A 16,463-nucleotide genomic window follows, 5' to 3' on the forward strand; every position below is an offset into this window, starting at 1 on the left:
GAAAAGATAGCAGCATCCACATGGCAAGTCCTGTAACGTCCCATTTTTCTATTGAATCGGGTCGTTGCTTAGAGTCGAGTCGGGCTGATCCAAAACCCGGTTCGATCCATTAGATTCTAATGGGATGTAATTGAAATAAGGAAAAGAAGTGGACCTACTTGAAGGAAACAAAAAGATTAAAGTATAAGGATTAGGACTTGATTTCACTAAAGTGTAAAGTTGAGGTATTGAGTTGTATCATTTTGACACTTGAGGTACCATTTGGTAATTTTCATATATAAATCAATGACATTCTAGAGACTACCCGTGGATTCCATTTCATTTTCATTTCTTCATCCTTATCTTCATCTTCTTCCTCTACTTTCCTCTTATACTTTCTTTTCTCCATCACGTTTAATGGTGAGGAAGATTTTAATGGGAGCTAAGCATTAATTCAACTTCTATTCTATCCAAGTAAGTAAACCTTCTTGAATTTCATACTTGACTCATTTGGTGATCCTGTGAGATAATTTATAAGAACTTTATTGTATAGGAGAGGTGAGCCAAAGGTAGAAGGAAGCTAAAAGAAGAGCTTAAGCTTATTGGCGTAAAGGTGTGCTATCTCTTTTAGTTTAATCAATATCTTTGCATGAGAAATTGTGTGGTGTGTTGTTAATGAGATAATATTGCTTCACGTTGAGTGGGAGGACTGGTAATGGTGAGAAAACAGGGGATGGAATGAGTTTATGCTGAACCAGAGTTTGCTGGAAATTTTACCAGCAACTTTATCTTGATTTTGACCTCATTTAATGATGGAACTAGGAATTGTCATAGAAGAGTTATTTGTTCCTCTATGTGTTATCTTTACGTGGGCTTTTGAATCATTCAATTTGGAGTTGTATATTGAGAGTTATAGCCAAAAGAACACAGACTGCACAATCTGGAAACACGTCGCGCGCTCGCGCGGTCTGGAAAGCAAGTCGCGCTCGCGATTCCCTATTGCGCGCTCGCGACTTGAGTCAGGTAGCTCTCTGACTCTCAAATGGCACAACTCGCGCTCGCGACTTTCAGATGCGCGGTCTCGACTTTGGCCAGAAGCTCTCTGACTCTCAGTGTGCGCATCTCGCGCTCGCGAATCACACAAGCGCGCTTGCGACTTCATCTCGCGCTCGCGACTTGTGCTGCGCGGTCGCGACTTCAGCCAGAAACACACTGACTCTCAAGATGCTCAAGTCGCGCTCGCGACTTTCACATACGCGGTCGCGACTTGAGCCAGAAAGCCCTCTGACTCTCAAATGCATTTCTCGCGCTCGCGAGGTTTGAAGACGCGCTCGCGACTTCTCTCTGGGAAGCATCTCGCGCTCGCGACTTTGAATGTCGCGCTCGCGACTGATGCTGTGACACTCTTTTGCCTTTCATTTGCTATGTAATTACATTCCTTTGCTCAACATGCATGCATCCAATCATTTTACAACAAAAATACAACATAAGAACATGGATTAAAACAACATGTAAGCATTCATATGATGTGAAATCAAATCAACATGATGAACTATGAAGTTATGCAACCATTTATGTATTATGATGTTATATTATTGACATGTACATAATAAGCTCCATTGAGGTTAGGGAGAAACCATGTAGATAAGGCTATGTCGCGACATAGAATAGCAGATCTGCGCCCCATACAGTTTGGAACTCCGGCTACAGGCCGTTGAGTGAATATGATTAAACCGTGCGGTGCAAATCCGGTTAGGGGCACCAAAGCGGACAGTATCTCACTAGATCATACAGTGGCATAGGCGAATCCGGTTCGGGGCCTATAGCCTACAGTATTCATACAGTTTATCTTATCACTTAGGTTTCACTATAACCTTATGGAGCTATACAGTTATATCGACTAAAATTGCATAATCATACAGTATACTAAACAACAAGAAAGATTATTAAGGGAAAATGAAAGTATCATGATATGTGTGCTTACATTCCATATGTAAGTAAATGTTTAGTTCTACATATGTATGTGCTTATATGTTTCTTCATTCATTGTGATATTCACTGAGTTTAATCAAAGTTGCAGAGTTCATACAACATAAAGAACATCAGGTAAGATTATGATAGTATCATGTTATATATGCTTACAAATTTATTTATTTAATCCTTAATGAGCCATACAGTTATGCAATGTTGTAATCATACCTTATATGCTGTGACTAAAGTGCATCAGTCATACAATAGAATGAACAGCAAGTAAGAAAATGGAAATATAATGTTATGTATTCATACATATCTATTGATTTCATGCAGACAACACAATGAACAGCAGGTAAGACCATGATAATATCATAATGTGTAATATACGGTTCATGTAAAGGAGTTATGAGAGAAGTAGATTAATTATGTCTATGAGTTAGAAGTTCATTCGTTGCTACAAAGAGACATTCATGTTAAAATTTACTGATTCTATGAGTATCAATGCTTTATGAAATTGGTATTTGAAGTTAGTTGCCATCGTACTTTGTTTAGTATGTGAATTATGAGCACCACTGAGTTTTATACTCAGCGCGTCGATTTTCATCACGCGCAGGTTGAAGATCGTGGTTGCTACTTGAAGACTTGAGGAGTCCTATCAAAGCAGAAGTGCTTAATTTGGTCATAATAGATTGAGAGATGTAGAATTAAGATTTATGGCATGTATTAAGAGTTATGGCATGTATAATTCTTTTATTGTTAGAGCTTATGTGATTGTAAAAATAAGTGAAACATGTAATTATTTTGGTGTAAGTAGTTGGTGATAAGAATAATATTTATGAAATGATTGAAGATGGAATAGTTTACTATAGTTGATATGATTAGGTCATGAAAACTTGATATAGATTCTGAATGAAATTAATTGCTAGATATTAAATGCTTTTGAGGATTTATATAATTATGTAAAGATATATAGATAAAGGGGTATTGTGTTATGATGATTCTTGGAGATGTTGGAAGTTTAGAGTGTAATTGGGAGTGTTTATATTCATATTTTGCATACAGTATGCTATCCGCATGACAAGATACAAGTGCAACCAGATTGTAGCGTCTCGGCTCGGTTCATTCGGGTTAACGGGTGGACCAAGAAGGGGTGTTACAAGTCCACTCTCCCAGATCGGTAATAGCAGGTGTTACTTGCGAAATTTGTACCTGAGGCATATGCGGCTTTACCAAGGCATTCTTGAAGTCTTGAAAAAGAATAGAAGCTGTAGCACTAACATTGAAAGGAGTCCAAGCCATTTGTTGCCAAAAAAATTTGTTCCTAGCATCCCACACACTCCATGCAACATAAGAGATAAAAGCTAACTTGTCGGTATTATTTTGCTTCAAAACCTGCAGATAAAGAGTTTTAAAAGAAAAGTTAGTAGAAGCTTCCTCCACCCTACACACCTTCCAAACCTCCAACACCTTTGTGCACAATAATAATGCATGATCAACATCCTCCTCCAAATCACAATAAGGGCATATAGTGTCCACATTCACACCCCTTCTGCTCAATCTCCGTCGAGTAGGCAATAAGTTACGCATAGTTCTCCAAATGAAATCTCTAACTTTTGGTGCAACATTCAACTTCCAGATACTCCCCCACCCCTCACCTTCTATACGTTCATCACCCCTTCCCAACACCCTCAAGGCAAGATAGTAACATGATTTAACACTAAAATTACCCCTCTTATCATAATGCCAAATCAGCTCATCCTCCACATCTCTTACACTAAGGGGAATATCAAGAATAGTATGGATATCTCTCAAAGAAAAAAGATTAATAATCTTTGTCACATCCCATTTTCTCTCCCCCTCCACCAAAAGATCTGTCACCAGGAGATTATTATCAATAAAGAGACTACCATCCTCCACATAAAAGACTCCATCAATGGGTAACCAAGGGTCCTTCACAACAGAAATACTCCTACCATTGCCAACCCTCCACCTAACTCCCTGTTTCAAGATCATGTTAGAAGACATTATACCCCTCCAGACAAAGCTAGGGTGATGACCCGTTTGTGCATCAAGCAACCTCCCGTCACGGAAATATTTAGATTTGAAAACTCTATAAAGGAGAGTATTAGGCGAAGTCAGAAGACGCCACCCTTGTTTCGCTAACATAGCCATATTGAAACAATGAAGATCCCTAAAACCCATTCCCCCATCTTTTTTACTTCCACACATTCGATTCCAAGCTAACCAATGGAGCTTCTTCTCACTACCCTTCGAACCCCACCAAAAACTATTCATCATTTTTTCCAACTCAGTACAGAGACTCAGAGGCAGTTCAAAGACACTCATACAATAAGCCGGCAGTGCTTGAATCACCGATTTAAGAAGAATCTCTCGCCCTGCTTTGGAAAGAAAACGATTAGACCAGCTATTTATTTGCTTCCACATTCTTTCTTTTAGGAAACCCAAAACTTGTCTTTTATTCCTGCCTATCAGAGAAGGTAAACCCAGGTAAGACCCACCCTCAAAGGGGTTAAACACGCCCAGAATATGGCTGATAACAGCTTTCACAGTCATGCTAGTATTGGAACTGAACATAATGCCCGACTTCTGAAAATTAATCGATTGACCAGAAGCGCTCTTATATGTAGCTAAGATCCCTTTAACATTAGTGGCTTCAACAGTGGATGCTTTGAAGAAGAAAAGTGAGTCATCTGCAAAAAATAAATGGGAGATTTTGGGGCACCCTCGACCAGCTTTACCCCCATGAATCTTACCACACCTTTCCGCTTCTGAGAAGAGAAGTGACAAACCTTCTGCACATACCAAAAATAAGTAGGGTGATATAGGATCCCCTTGCCGTAAACCTCTGCCGGGAACAATAGATCCGACAGTATTCCCATTAACAATAATTGAATATTTAACAGAAGTCATACACATCTTCATCCAATTTACCCACACAGCACAGAACCCCATTTTCTCAAGCATGGCCCAAACATACTCCCAACAAACTCTGTCATAGGCTTTACTGATATCAATTTTCATCGCACAATTTCCACATCTACCTTTACTTGGCTTCTTAAGATTATGCATCATTTCAAAGGCGATTAAAATATTATCAGTGATAAGCCTCCCAGGTATAAAAGCAGACTGATAGCAAGAGATAAGATTTGGTAACACACATTTAAAACGGTTCGCTAAGATTTTAGACACAATCTTGTAGAGCACGTTACACAATGAAATAGGTCTAAAATCAGTGACAAATTCTAGTCTATCTTTCTTGGGGATCAAAACAAGTAAGGTATCGTTTAGAGAGTTCGGGAAAATACCTTGTTGTAGCCAATGGTTACAGGCAATTACCAAATCCCCACCAAGTAAAGGCCAAAATTTCTGATAGAAGGCAGGGTTCAAACCATCCGGGCCGGGCGCTTTATCAGGACCCATTTGAAAAACTGCTTCCTGTGCTTCTTCGAGCGAGATGGGAGATGTCAACATGCAATTATCTTCATCTCTTATTGTACTATGTACCAACCTCAAAATGGGCTGAAAATTTGAGGCATTATGAGTAAAGAGATGAGTGAAATAGTCAACAAACAGCTGCTGCTTCTCACTTTCCTGGTCAACCCACTGCCCCGCAGCGTTTTGTATTTTATCAATAGAATTCCTGCGTGTTCTTGCTTTGATTTTAGCATGGAAATATTTGCTATTTCTATCACCATGCTGCAACCAAAATTGTTTACTGACCTGTCTTCTTCTAGCATCCTCTTGCGCCAAAATATTGCCCCACTCTCTATTTAAAGCTGAGTTATCGGCGAAAGGATCAACTTCTCTAGCAAAATCGATAGCACGCTTCAAGCTGTTCTTTCTCTTCCAAAATCGCGAATTCCTATCCGCACCCCAACTTTGCAGTGCTTCTATACAAGCTTTTTTACGGAGCATTAAATCAGACCCCATGGAGGAGGACCAACTGTCTCGAACTACTCCAACTAGATCTTCATCATGAAGCCATGCATTATCAAAACGGAACTTCCTCTCCTTCCTACGAGGTACCTCATTCTCTACCGTCGAAACTAACAATGGATCATGGTCCGATGTTGGTGAAACCAACGTAGTCGTATAAGCTTCCTGGAATAAACAGGACCAGCGATTATTGGCCATAGCACGGTCAAGTTTCTCACGGGTGGTAATTCGGCCAAATCTTTTTAAGAACCAAGTAAATTTATATCCTTTTGTAGGAATATCACATAAGTCACTCTCCACTGTTGCATCCTTGAAACCATTCAGCAAGTATCTAGGATAAGGGTTGCCACCAATCTTCTCCGAATCAGCCAAAAGATTATTAAAATCCCCAACACATAACCAAGGACCATTATGTCTACGGGACAAATGTTTAATCAAGTCCCAGGAGTCCTGCCTTCTACATCTTTCCGGAAACCCATAAAAACCAGTTAGGCGCCATGAAACACTAGAACAAAGAACCAAAGCATCAATAAAATTATTTGAGTAACAAGAAATTGAAACATCAACTTCATTCTTCCAAAGCAAACCAAGACCACCACTTCTCCCAATACAATCCACAGAAAAGCAAGAATCAAAACGCAATAAAGAACAAAGTTGAACAAGTTTCATTTTATCAACTAAAGTTTCACAAAGGAACAAAATAACAGGGCGGTAAATTGCAACAAAGTCACATAGAGCTTGTACTGTCTGAGGGTTGCCAAGACCTCGACAGTTCCACGAAAGGATCTTCATTGCTTCCGGCCATCCTGCCACACAGGATCGACCGATGTATGTTTCTCCGACTGATTGAAGGTCGAAGTGTTACCAGATGCAGAATCATTTTTATGAGAAACGGCAGTGGTGCTAGGAATAGTAGGAATAACTCGTGGTCTTTTTTTCGTCTCATCACTGATACATAAAGCCACATCTTCAATGCTGCCCACTTCAAAAAAATCCTCTTCCATTTTGTCAGAGTTATGTCCCTCGTCAAGATTTGAAGATGTACCATAAAAGGAAGTATGAAAGTTTCTCGCCACAGTGTTATCTCCTTCCAAAAGGGGTGTCGAATTTCTATTTGTCCAATTCGCTGAAATGTCAGCAACACCAAATGATCGGATCCAGGAACTCTGTCGTCTCGCTCCACGCCGCACCGGAGCACGGATACTATCATCCCAGGCCAAGATCAGATCCGCTCTTGGATTAGATAACCGAAGATCACAGAATGACTCTGTATGACCAAGACGGCCACAAAGAAAGCAAATCGTGAAAACCTTCTCATATTGGAACCGAACATAAGAAACCTCTCCAGACAACGCAATTAATTTCTTTTTACGCTTGAGAGGTTTCCTGATATCCAATGTCACTTTGATTCGAAGGAATTCAAAAATGGCCTCCATAGATGTCTTAAAATCATATTCCAAATAAGATCCGAGGAAATCACCCAATGCTCTAGCTGTTCCTTCATCCACAATTCCATTCGGAACATCTCTAATTTGGACCCAGATATCAGCAAACAATAAAGGGATCTCTAAAGGGTTTTCTCCACTGTGGATCTGGTGCCAAACAAGAAGATGTTTATTAAAGAACCAAGGACCACCGGTGACAGCCCTGTCCATATCTACCATATTGTAGAAACGGAAGAGAAAACGTTTAGCTCCAACTTCCTGGATATCCATTCCGCCTAAAGGATGCCAGAGATATGCTAATGTGTGTTTCATAGCCTCAAAATTGATTCTGCTATAAGTGAGAAATATACCAACCAAACAGAAACTATATGGGTCAACTTGAGTAGTATGATTTAGATTGGGAAGGGAAAGCCCAGTCTCCTCTTCCTCGTCTATAGAGAGGTGGGCAAAATGATCTTCCATAACTGAAATGAAAAGGTTCAGGCAAGAGGAAAGAGGGTTATTGTTGCGTTAGTATCATGGAAAACGGGAAGAAGTGGAAAAAGGGAGGTGTTTATGGATTCATGGCGACAAAAACAAGGCGTGCACATGGTGTAGTTGAGTGGAAAACAAAAGTTGCATTGTTTAAAGCATCCAACACATGCACAACAAAGACCAAGGCGGGCACAAGGTTTAATTGAGTGGAAGACAAAAATTAAAGTGTTTCAAGGTATCCAATGCGCACATGGCAGAGGAAATTTCAACAGTAGTAGCTGATCATTAGATAGCTGCAAATGCATGTCACTATAAAAGACCCATTTGTTTTTATTACTTAACGAAGGAGAGAAGCAGGGACAAACATGATGAAATAAGTAACTTGCTTATAAAACTTATTGACGAGGATAAAAAATAAAAGGCTAAAATAACTATTTGACTCACTGGTCCCACCGGTGTGGAGCGTCCACAAGTCAAAAACCAGCCAGCTCCAGAATGTCGAGCGGTCGAGCAAGTCGCTACGTATAGCTGCCATTTGAAAATCGTAAAAGAAACACAAACATCCTTACAGGCATCCTAAACCTAAGTCATGTCAATATATGCCAGTTAGCTACTTTTAAATGATTATCTGGAGCCCTGAATATTACTCTCCCTCGTATCTGCTTGAACCAATTCCATATCCTCTGCAGATTCATCCCCTACAGAAACTTCAATGTATAGCAATCCAAACAAGCCACTACAACTGGCTCCTGATGTTTAACAGAGGAAACTATATTTACTAGGATTTTATTCTTATTTCTACTGTTAGAAAACTACAAACTGGAAAGTAAATGCATTTATCACGCAATGCCAATGTCCCTGAAAAATTTTTGGAAAACCAATAACCATCAATTTCCACTAATTTGCCAATGGCACCAAGCACCTACATGGTAATATTCCCTCTCTTTGAATAAGTCTTTTGGCAACCATTTTGGATTCAGACATTCAGTGATAACTTCTCTGAATTTAGTTTTTACATTAAATAGTTGAGGAACAGTAACTTCCATCAAAATAATCACTTTCTCAGTGAACTTCAATTTGTTGCAGCAGCCTTTATCATGACTGAGAGTTTAGTCTCTGGATGTCTACTAACTGGTAAAGATCACCTCGTCTTTGCTTTGTCAAGGGGAGGCTTGTCCTGGTTTTTTTTTGGCACAAAATTAGAACAAAAAATGAAGTTAAGGAATGAAAGTACTAAAATTATCACCAAAGAAAAGTGCTCACCTTCTCAGCTCAATTATTGAATAATCAATCTCTGCTATGATTATATCCTGCTTGTGCTCAGTGGTAGCCAGAATTTCTCCAAACTGTCATTCAAATATTGTTGACAATCATATGAGCTGAAACAACTCTATCTAGGCAATTTTTTTTTATATAAAGAAAATGGTAAATCAAGTATTACTCACTGGTCCTACTAGAGTAGAGTGACCCCAAGCCACATAACCAGCTCCAACATCTCGAGCAGGAGAACAAGTTGCTACATATAACTGCCGTTCAAAAATAGAAGAAGAAGAAGCAGAATGTTGTGAGAATCTGATATATATATATATATATATATATATATATATATATATATACTCCTCCAATGCAGCCCGTTACTCATACAAATAACAGATCAACCCAATACTCCCTCCTCCGCAAGGGAAAAAGGGAAAAAAATGTGAAGCAAATGTAATAATGCAACATGACTAAAATGTGGTTGCAGTCCCCGGTAGGGTATAGTAGGTATTGGTTGTAACAGAATAAGATAAGGGGCATCTAACATTTTAACAGTGGAGAAAGCGGGTGGCTTATATATATGTATATATATATAGATAATTATTTCCCAGAGATAGTAACTACTTTACCAGAAACCCAGCAAAAGGAAGGTCACTAGTCACTATTTACCTGATTATCTACAGCCCTGCACATTAAATAACAAGGTAGAAGTCAGCAACAAGATTTAATGATCATATACTGATTGCTGTATAGAAATAGTGATACAGAGTTCCTCTAGATTTTGGTCGTTAATCAAAGGAGGGAATAAATGGAGGAAGAGTTCAAACTTCATGTTGGAAAAGAACATGTTAAATAGCACTTAAAGTATACATCTGCTGTAAGTATATTAAAAAAAATTCCTGATGACTCTAAACTACCTATAAAAATGGGCACATCATTAATATAAAAGCAGTACATCTTGCATTTCCCCTTGAGATAAAGGGGTGTACGATTAAAAGAACTGATAATGCAAATGCCATTGGCAAATAAAATGTTGTCTCAAGAAAGTTTCCAGAGAAAAAAACTAGATATATCTCATCAAAGTCCATCAGAGGGAGCAATGCTAAAAGCACAGAGAAATTCCCATCTGTCATTCAAGCAGCTCTAATCATTCAGCTTTTTTTTTTTTTTTTTTTAAATGTCGCAGTATGTTATACTCTCTCGAGACTTCTATGGCAAATATTAAGACAGCGAAATATAACACATTGACTAACAGCATGGAAATTTATCAAAGGAATTATTTGTTACTGAGAAGAACAGAAATTTAATAGGCACCTTGCTCTCTGCAATAACTCCCAATGCAAAGGTCCAGTTGTCATGTTAAATGCCCCAGGGTAGCAAATCAAGTGAGCACCTGATATTAACATGTACTACATAATTACCATCAATATTCAGTTCATTTATTAATATGATAATCAACATAATTACCATCATTACCAACCTGCAATTAAATCACTGGAAGGTGCAATAATTTCCAAATTGCAAGAAGTAGAAATCATATCAGAGAATGGGGAGAAAAAGAAAAGACATTGGTTATGGTGCCAATATAAAGCATTGTGTGCTGACTACTGTACAGCATCTTACATTTATTTATAAAGTGTGAAGTCTTTATTTTTCCTAAATAAAACAATCTACAAGCTTTTATATTCTGTAGAATCTTTCTATTCGTGATTTGAGATTGAAGAACACCCCACACTCTTATTAAAATCTAGATATAAAAGAACTATTCCAACGATATAGCACAAGAGTGTTGTAGCTGATTGGTGTACGCTTGAGTAGAGTTTCAAGTTTACTAGTAGATAAATCTCATGTTTCTGATTGAAATATAGAGTATTTGCAGATATAATCACCAAAATTATGCCAATTGACGAGAAAAAATTAGCATTGGCTAACAAAATCTACAAGTATTACCAAAAACATCAATTATGCTACAGTCAATGGAAGGAAGAAAAGAACCTCTTGCTGCATATATCATTGCCAGTTCCTGAAACCGAATGTCATAACAGATGCCTATACCAATACGGCCAACTTCTGTACAAACAGATTTATGATTAATTTCTCAGTAGGAAAATCACTAATTCTACGAAATTATAATATTCTAATCTCAGGCAGAATGAACCTGTATCCACAATGGTTGGAGACTCCCCTGCTGTTAAAGTTTTTGATTCCATAAAGGTAATCTTCCCAGGAATGTCAATATCAAAAAGGTGTATCTGTAGTTACACACAAATGCCAAATATATCAGTAATATCATACTACTTTAGAGAATCCAAACAGATACTAAAGTATTCTTTATACACATAAGAATGTATATACCTTACGGTGCTTGGCTATTAACTTTCCCTCAGTATCAAATACACAACATGTATTATACAACCGATCCCCAGAACGTTCTGGTATAGAACCACCAACAATGGTGATGTTAAAAAGACTAGCAACTTCAGAAAGCATAGCTGTTGAAGGAGATGCATCACTACCGGCATCTATCTCCTCAGCATAAACTGGGAAACTATCATTAGAATATGGACTATTCCATATTTCCTGACATTCAACCAAAGCAATTTTTATATAGCATAGCAAAATTTCCTCATCTCACACGATACTAATGAGCATATTAAATAAAAAGAGAGCTCACCGGCAAGACAACAAGCTTGGCACCTTTTCCCGCTGCCTCCTCAATTGCTTTGCGAGCATGTGCAATATTTCTCTCCTTATCAGCTGTGACCAGTAACTGACAAAGCCCTATCTTAAACTGAATCCAGGAAAAGAGAGAGAGAAAAAAAAAAATTAGCAAATAAAAAGCAAACATGATTGACTCTGAAGTAAATAACAATACAAAGAGAAGTAGAAATCGAACCTTGGTGACCGGAGGAGCAGGCGAGGGAAGAGCGGGAGGAGCCCTGGCTTGCTCAGGTTTGAAAGAGGAAGCCATTATTGGACGAATTGCGGTGTGGAATTTGAATCTACGGTTAAAATTGATGTAATTGTTGTTGTTGATGCTGTGATAGAGAGCAGGAGTGATCGATTTCGAGTGATCAATGGAGGAACGAACGTGAGAAGGAGAGAAAGGAGAATGGTGGAGATTGAGATTCTTAAAGCTAAACAGCGTTGATATTGCTGACTTCATTTCACTTCCTTTTCCGTTCGATTTGAATTAGTGCGTTCGGTATTTTCATTTCCTGGTACATTTCTGCGTCACGGCAACAAACCCCAGATTGATTGGGAGAAACGGCAAAACTACAATGATGTCGTTTCACTTCTCCAAATGAAACGTTTTGGGCCTGGGCCACACTACTATGATCCGACATCGAAATTGAAGCAGATATACGCTCCATGTCATGGACCTTGTACCAGTGGATTATAACTCACAGACTTTCAAAAACCAAACCGCTTAATTCCAAACGGTCATTAACTGCCTCTCGCGCCCCCTTGTTCATATAGAAAGCTTTCTCATCCATTCTCTCAAATCTCCACCTCTATCACAATTATTACTTCTTCTCAAGCACCAGACTGGTTTGGTTCTGGTGCTTGAGAACTCCTTTTCTTCCATTCTCAAGATATCTCAAATCAGTGTCGCTGAATTCTGTTGCTGTTAGACATGGCGGATCCTCGGTCTGTAGTTCCTTATCATGACCCACACGACGGTCCCATTGACTACGATTATCTCAGTTTTATCCTCGATTCAAATCCGAATCTCGTAAACTTGTCCCCTGTAAACGAACCCAATTCAATCGATCTATCAAGTGATAATAATGTCACTGCTCCTGATCACCATTTTGAAGATCCAACGATTTGGAATATTAGCAATGAGTCAAACAACATGGGAGTGCAACCGCAAATAGAGGGTCCGTCTCAGAGTCAAAACGTAACAGAAGCAGAGAATTCGCAGCGACCAAGTTGTTTAGATGGTGGAATGTCGCTTCCAGTTTGGCCACCACCAATCACACCGTTTAGTTGCACTTATTGTCAAGTTCTTAGAGAAATAGTCCACACTGATGGTGCCTTCTCTATCTATCCGACATTTTTCGCTTTATTTGGAATAAAGAATGAATCATGTGCTCGTTAGTTATTTATATGTACTTTGGTGGCATTTTGCAGGCATTTGCACTACAAAACTTGAAATTCATGGAAGACTGGGTGTGATTTGCCATGCCATCTTTCAGAGTAGGAATTCTGTGCAGGCGGTTTCTTCAGTACCTCAGTATCATATGCTAGAGTGCGTCTTAATTATTAGTCATAGCGTGATGATTAAATGTCTCAGAGAGTCTCCTACATATGTACATATCTATAGTCACTCTTCTTTAATTCACTTTTTTCAGTTTTTGCAAGAAAAGCATAGACAAGGTGAAGCAATTCCTGCAACAGTATTGTGATGATAAAAAACAGGCTGGATATGTTATTTTGCAAGATCCACTCTCAGTCTTCTATGAAGCCTTGTGTGTAGGAATTGAGTGGGACGAAACTTTGAACAATGATGACTTTTTCGACCCATCTCCATCATTTTCTGGTAACTGTTGTCCTTATTATGATGACTTTATATTTATTTTATTTGACAGTAGCATAATCATATCTTCTTAGTTCTTACAGAAGCTCGTCAAGTGGATCAAACGGAGGGAGGGGGAAATGAAACGGAGAGGGTCACTAAAAGCAGTCTTGCACAACAGGTGGAGTATTTTGGTTATGTATCTTCATTCACGTTAAGTCTTTCGAATTTTATACCCATTACGTGTTGTCTTTTCCGATTCTTACATTTGGTTATCCTTATTGGATATGGGAGTAGTGCAGAGGGAAAGGACAGGGAAGTTGACATTGAAAGACTTTGAAGCATATTTCCATCTCCCTATTGAAGAGGCTGCAAGAAGAATAAACTTGTGTCCTACTGTGGTGAAGAAGATATGCAGGAGAGATGGTATGAACCGCTGGCCACATAGAAAGGTTTGCCTTTCTTTTCATTTCTTTCATTTTTGATTCTCTGCCATTGTTTTTCATGCTATATGTTAGTTTTCTTTATCGCTCTCGCTCTCTCTCTCTGTCTCTCTCTCTCTCTTTCTCTCTCTAGATCAAAAGCTTGCAGAAGCATATATCAAATCTTATGCCGAATTTAAATTCAAGCAATGCGGAGGAAAGGACGCGTGCTCAAGCAGAGATCCAAAGGCTCCAAGAAGAAATATCCAGCCTTTGTGCTGGAGGTACAAATTAATTTTCTTTTTTTATGTAATCATGAGTAGGCGGACCTGTTTACATACCAAAATTTGGTCGTTAGCTGTTTTCTCTGTACAAATTTTAAATTTCTGACTAGGCCCGTTGTTATTATTAACGGTAGGTGCAAACACTGTATGAGTTAAAGGAATTAGAAAATTAGTTAAACTTAACACTTTGTATATAATCTAGCTTACTGTGATCAATAAAATAAAACTCTCATTTTTCCTCAAAGCTAAAATCATTACAGTTAACTATTATTCATAGGTTAATAATGAATTAATGGTAAAAAAAGCAAAATAATATTTATTGACTAAATTTTTAATATACGTATTTTGTATATTTTGTCAAACCATGCAAACAAAATTGGATAGATAGAGTAACATTTTTTTTTTATGGACAATTGCTTATTTCTGCACATTTGCAATAAACAGTAATGAGTCATCTTTCCGTGTCTTTACCGCAGTAGGTGTCATTATTAGTGTAATAGAAGATAAAAAATCATGGAAGAAAAGGCATAGGAAATTCCGAACTATGACTGTACCTAGAAACATAAATTTGACAACCTAAAATGTTTGTAGCCATCAAAATTCTGTCATACTTAATTAAAATTATAAATCTGGTCTAATACACCATGGAAAAGCACCTGTGCCATCAAAATTCTGTCATACTTAAAATGTGTGCTAGCATGGTTTGCGATAGAAGAGTGAAGCAAGAGGCGCCACAAGAATGGGATGAGAACATGCCATTGCCGGAAGACATCATTGAAGGATTTGCTGAGGACGATGACGATGAGTTATTCATGCCGGCTAAAGCCAACTCAGAACTTAGTTCACAACTTGGAAAGAAGTCCATTATTGCAAAGAAGGTTCACTGTTAAAGCAGCTAACAATGACAGGCATATTGCAGTTTTAGAGGACTTCACCTTAGAACAATGCATAGAGCTGCTAGGTAGGTATACTATCAGTCGATTTTGCAAAATACCAATAACCAGTATTTTAAAAAACATAAAAAATGAAAATGTAATTTTCAAAATACCAATAACTAGTAGGAGACTCGTGAATGTGGACTGTAGGACATTCAGCAAGAAAGGAGCGATATATACTGGAAGATGAAAATGGATAACTACCTACCGGATCGACAATCTAGTGTTATTAGTTCGATTCTATTCTTCCCTATGCAAGGTGAATACTGCATAGATGCTACTACAGCCCGGTGTATGGCCTGGTTTTCAGCAGCAGTGTCTTCAGGAGTCCCGCTAATCTTTGTCAATATTCAAACGGAACAGACCATAACATCGGTACCACTAAAACATGAACTGAAGGAGAAGGCTCAGTGCACAGGGAAAGAGCCTATTTGGGGAGGGCAAAACAACCATAATGCAAGTGTCCACATAATGCAGGGAATAAGATTATGGTTTCTACCAGGAATTGCGCAAGTTGTAATAGAAATGACATTAGAACCCGGAGAGGAGCGGATCGGAAATAGACATTAAACGAACCGATGAGGTATCTAGTTTCACATTACTGATTTCTTTTGATAACTTTAAGTATTGTTAAAATAATAGAATCTAAAATATTAATGATCAACAGGGTTTTATCTGCGTCTATTGGGTGACAAAAAGGTTCAGCAGCGGATCGTGCTGGGGTTCGGAGTCTGTATGAGGAAGCAAATAAAAGCGGTCATTTGCTTGTAATCTCTAGATTACAAGGCAAAAGCCTAATGCCTTCAAGCGTCTGCTGTGTTGGGCTATTACACTGTTGTCATCAAAATGAAATTAAGGACGCGCTTACTTCAGCCATTGAGCAAATGGATCCAATTCAAGTTTATTTCATAGCCTGACCTAGCCAAACTCTTCCTGCCAAGAACAAAACAATTGGTGTTGCAGCCCTGCAGCCTCCGAGGGGATATTTGAAAAAATCGTACCAAATGAGTTATTTGGCAAAATAAAATAAACTTGCCTTAAAATAAACTTATATGTGATTTGCCACTTAAACTGCATCTTACGAATTAGTATTAAAATTTAATTGAATATTAGAAATATAATTTTTTTATCTTGTCTTGTCTTTCTTTCGTACATTTAAATGAATGATCCAATATACTACCTTCCTTTGGTGTTGAACAAGCAATCCAAAATGA

General features: G+C 38.3%; 3 protein-coding genes and 1 pseudogene across 3 annotated transcripts; 2 read left to right on the top strand and 2 right to left on the bottom strand.

Moving 5' to 3' along the window:
- Nucleotides 1-6,698: 6,698 nt before the first annotated feature.
- Nucleotides 6,699-7,817, bottom strand: LOC149494016 (uncharacterized). The gene has a single exon (XM_089724938.1). The coding sequence runs from the start codon at nt 7,815-7,817 to the stop codon at nt 6,699-6,701; it is 1,119 nt and encodes a 372-aa protein (XP_089581064.1).
- An 878-nt stretch (nt 7,818-8,695) lies between these two features.
- Nucleotides 8,696-12,309, bottom strand: LOC149494017 (Nitrilase/cyanide hydratase and apolipoprotein N-acyltransferase family protein). Its single transcript, XM_089725353.1, has 10 exons — nt 11,983-12,309; nt 11,761-11,877; nt 11,442-11,666; nt 11,245-11,338; nt 11,082-11,156; nt 10,401-10,479; nt 9,756-9,771; nt 9,275-9,355; nt 9,093-9,175; nt 8,696-9,006 (listed from the first exon to the last, which is right to left on the bottom strand). The coding sequence occupies exons 1-10, from the start codon at nt 12,250-12,252 to the stop codon at nt 8,925-8,927; spliced, it is 1,122 nt and encodes a 373-aa protein (XP_089581479.1). The 5' UTR covers nt 12,253-12,309; the 3' UTR covers nt 8,696-8,924.
- Nucleotides 12,310-12,617: 308 nt separating this feature from the next.
- Nucleotides 12,618-14,499, top strand: LOC149494018 (RWP-RK domain protein). The gene is made up of 6 exons (XM_089725354.1): nt 12,618-13,123; nt 13,224-13,341; nt 13,445-13,632; nt 13,713-13,789; nt 13,911-14,060; nt 14,185-14,499. The coding sequence occupies exons 1-6, from the start codon at nt 12,724-12,726 to the stop codon at nt 14,323-14,325; spliced, it is 1,074 nt and encodes a 357-aa protein (XP_089581480.1). The 5' UTR covers nt 12,618-12,723; the 3' UTR covers nt 14,326-14,499.
- Nucleotides 14,500-15,000: 501 nt separating this feature from the next.
- Nucleotides 15,001-16,274, top strand: LOC149494019 (uncharacterized; annotated as a pseudogene).
- Nucleotides 16,275-16,463: the final 189 nt, after the last annotated feature.

Source organism: Jatropha curcas, chromosome 8 (assembly GCF_041381405.1).
Source record: "Jatropha curcas cultivar XTBG-Jc1 chromosome 8, XTBG_Jcur_1.0, whole genome shotgun sequence".
Classification (NCBI taxonomy): domain Eukaryota; kingdom Viridiplantae; phylum Streptophyta; class Magnoliopsida; order Malpighiales; family Euphorbiaceae; genus Jatropha; species Jatropha curcas.

Bases quoted from the DNA above. Each gene is read 5' to 3' on its own strand.
- LOC149494016 (XM_089724938.1), bottom strand. From the start codon at position 7,817: ATGGAAGATCATTTTGCCCACCTCTCTATAGACGAGGAAGAGGAGACT.
- LOC149494018 (XM_089725354.1), top strand. From the start codon at position 12,724: ATGGCGGATCCTCGGTCTGTAGTTCCTTATCATGACCCACACGACGGT. The intron at 13,124-13,223 runs GTGCCTTCTCTA...GGCATTTTGCAG, and splicing joins AGAAATAGTCCACACTGATG to GCATTTGCACTACAAAACTT. The intron at 13,633-13,712 runs GTAACTGTTGTC...TAGTTCTTACAG, and splicing joins CCCATCTCCATCATTTTCTG to AAGCTCGTCAAGTGGATCAA.
- LOC149494017 (XM_089725353.1), bottom strand. From the start codon at position 12,252: ATGAAGTCAGCAATATCAACGCTGTTTAGCTTTAAGAATCTCAATCTC. The intron at 11,667-11,760 runs GTGAGCTCTCTT...GTTGAATGTCAG, and splicing joins CCAAGCTTGTTGTCTTGCCG to GAAATATGGAATAGTCCATA. The intron at 10,480-11,081 runs GTTCTTTTCTTC...TGTTAATATCAG, and splicing joins AATGATATATGCAGCAAGAG to GTGCTCACTTGATTTGCTAC.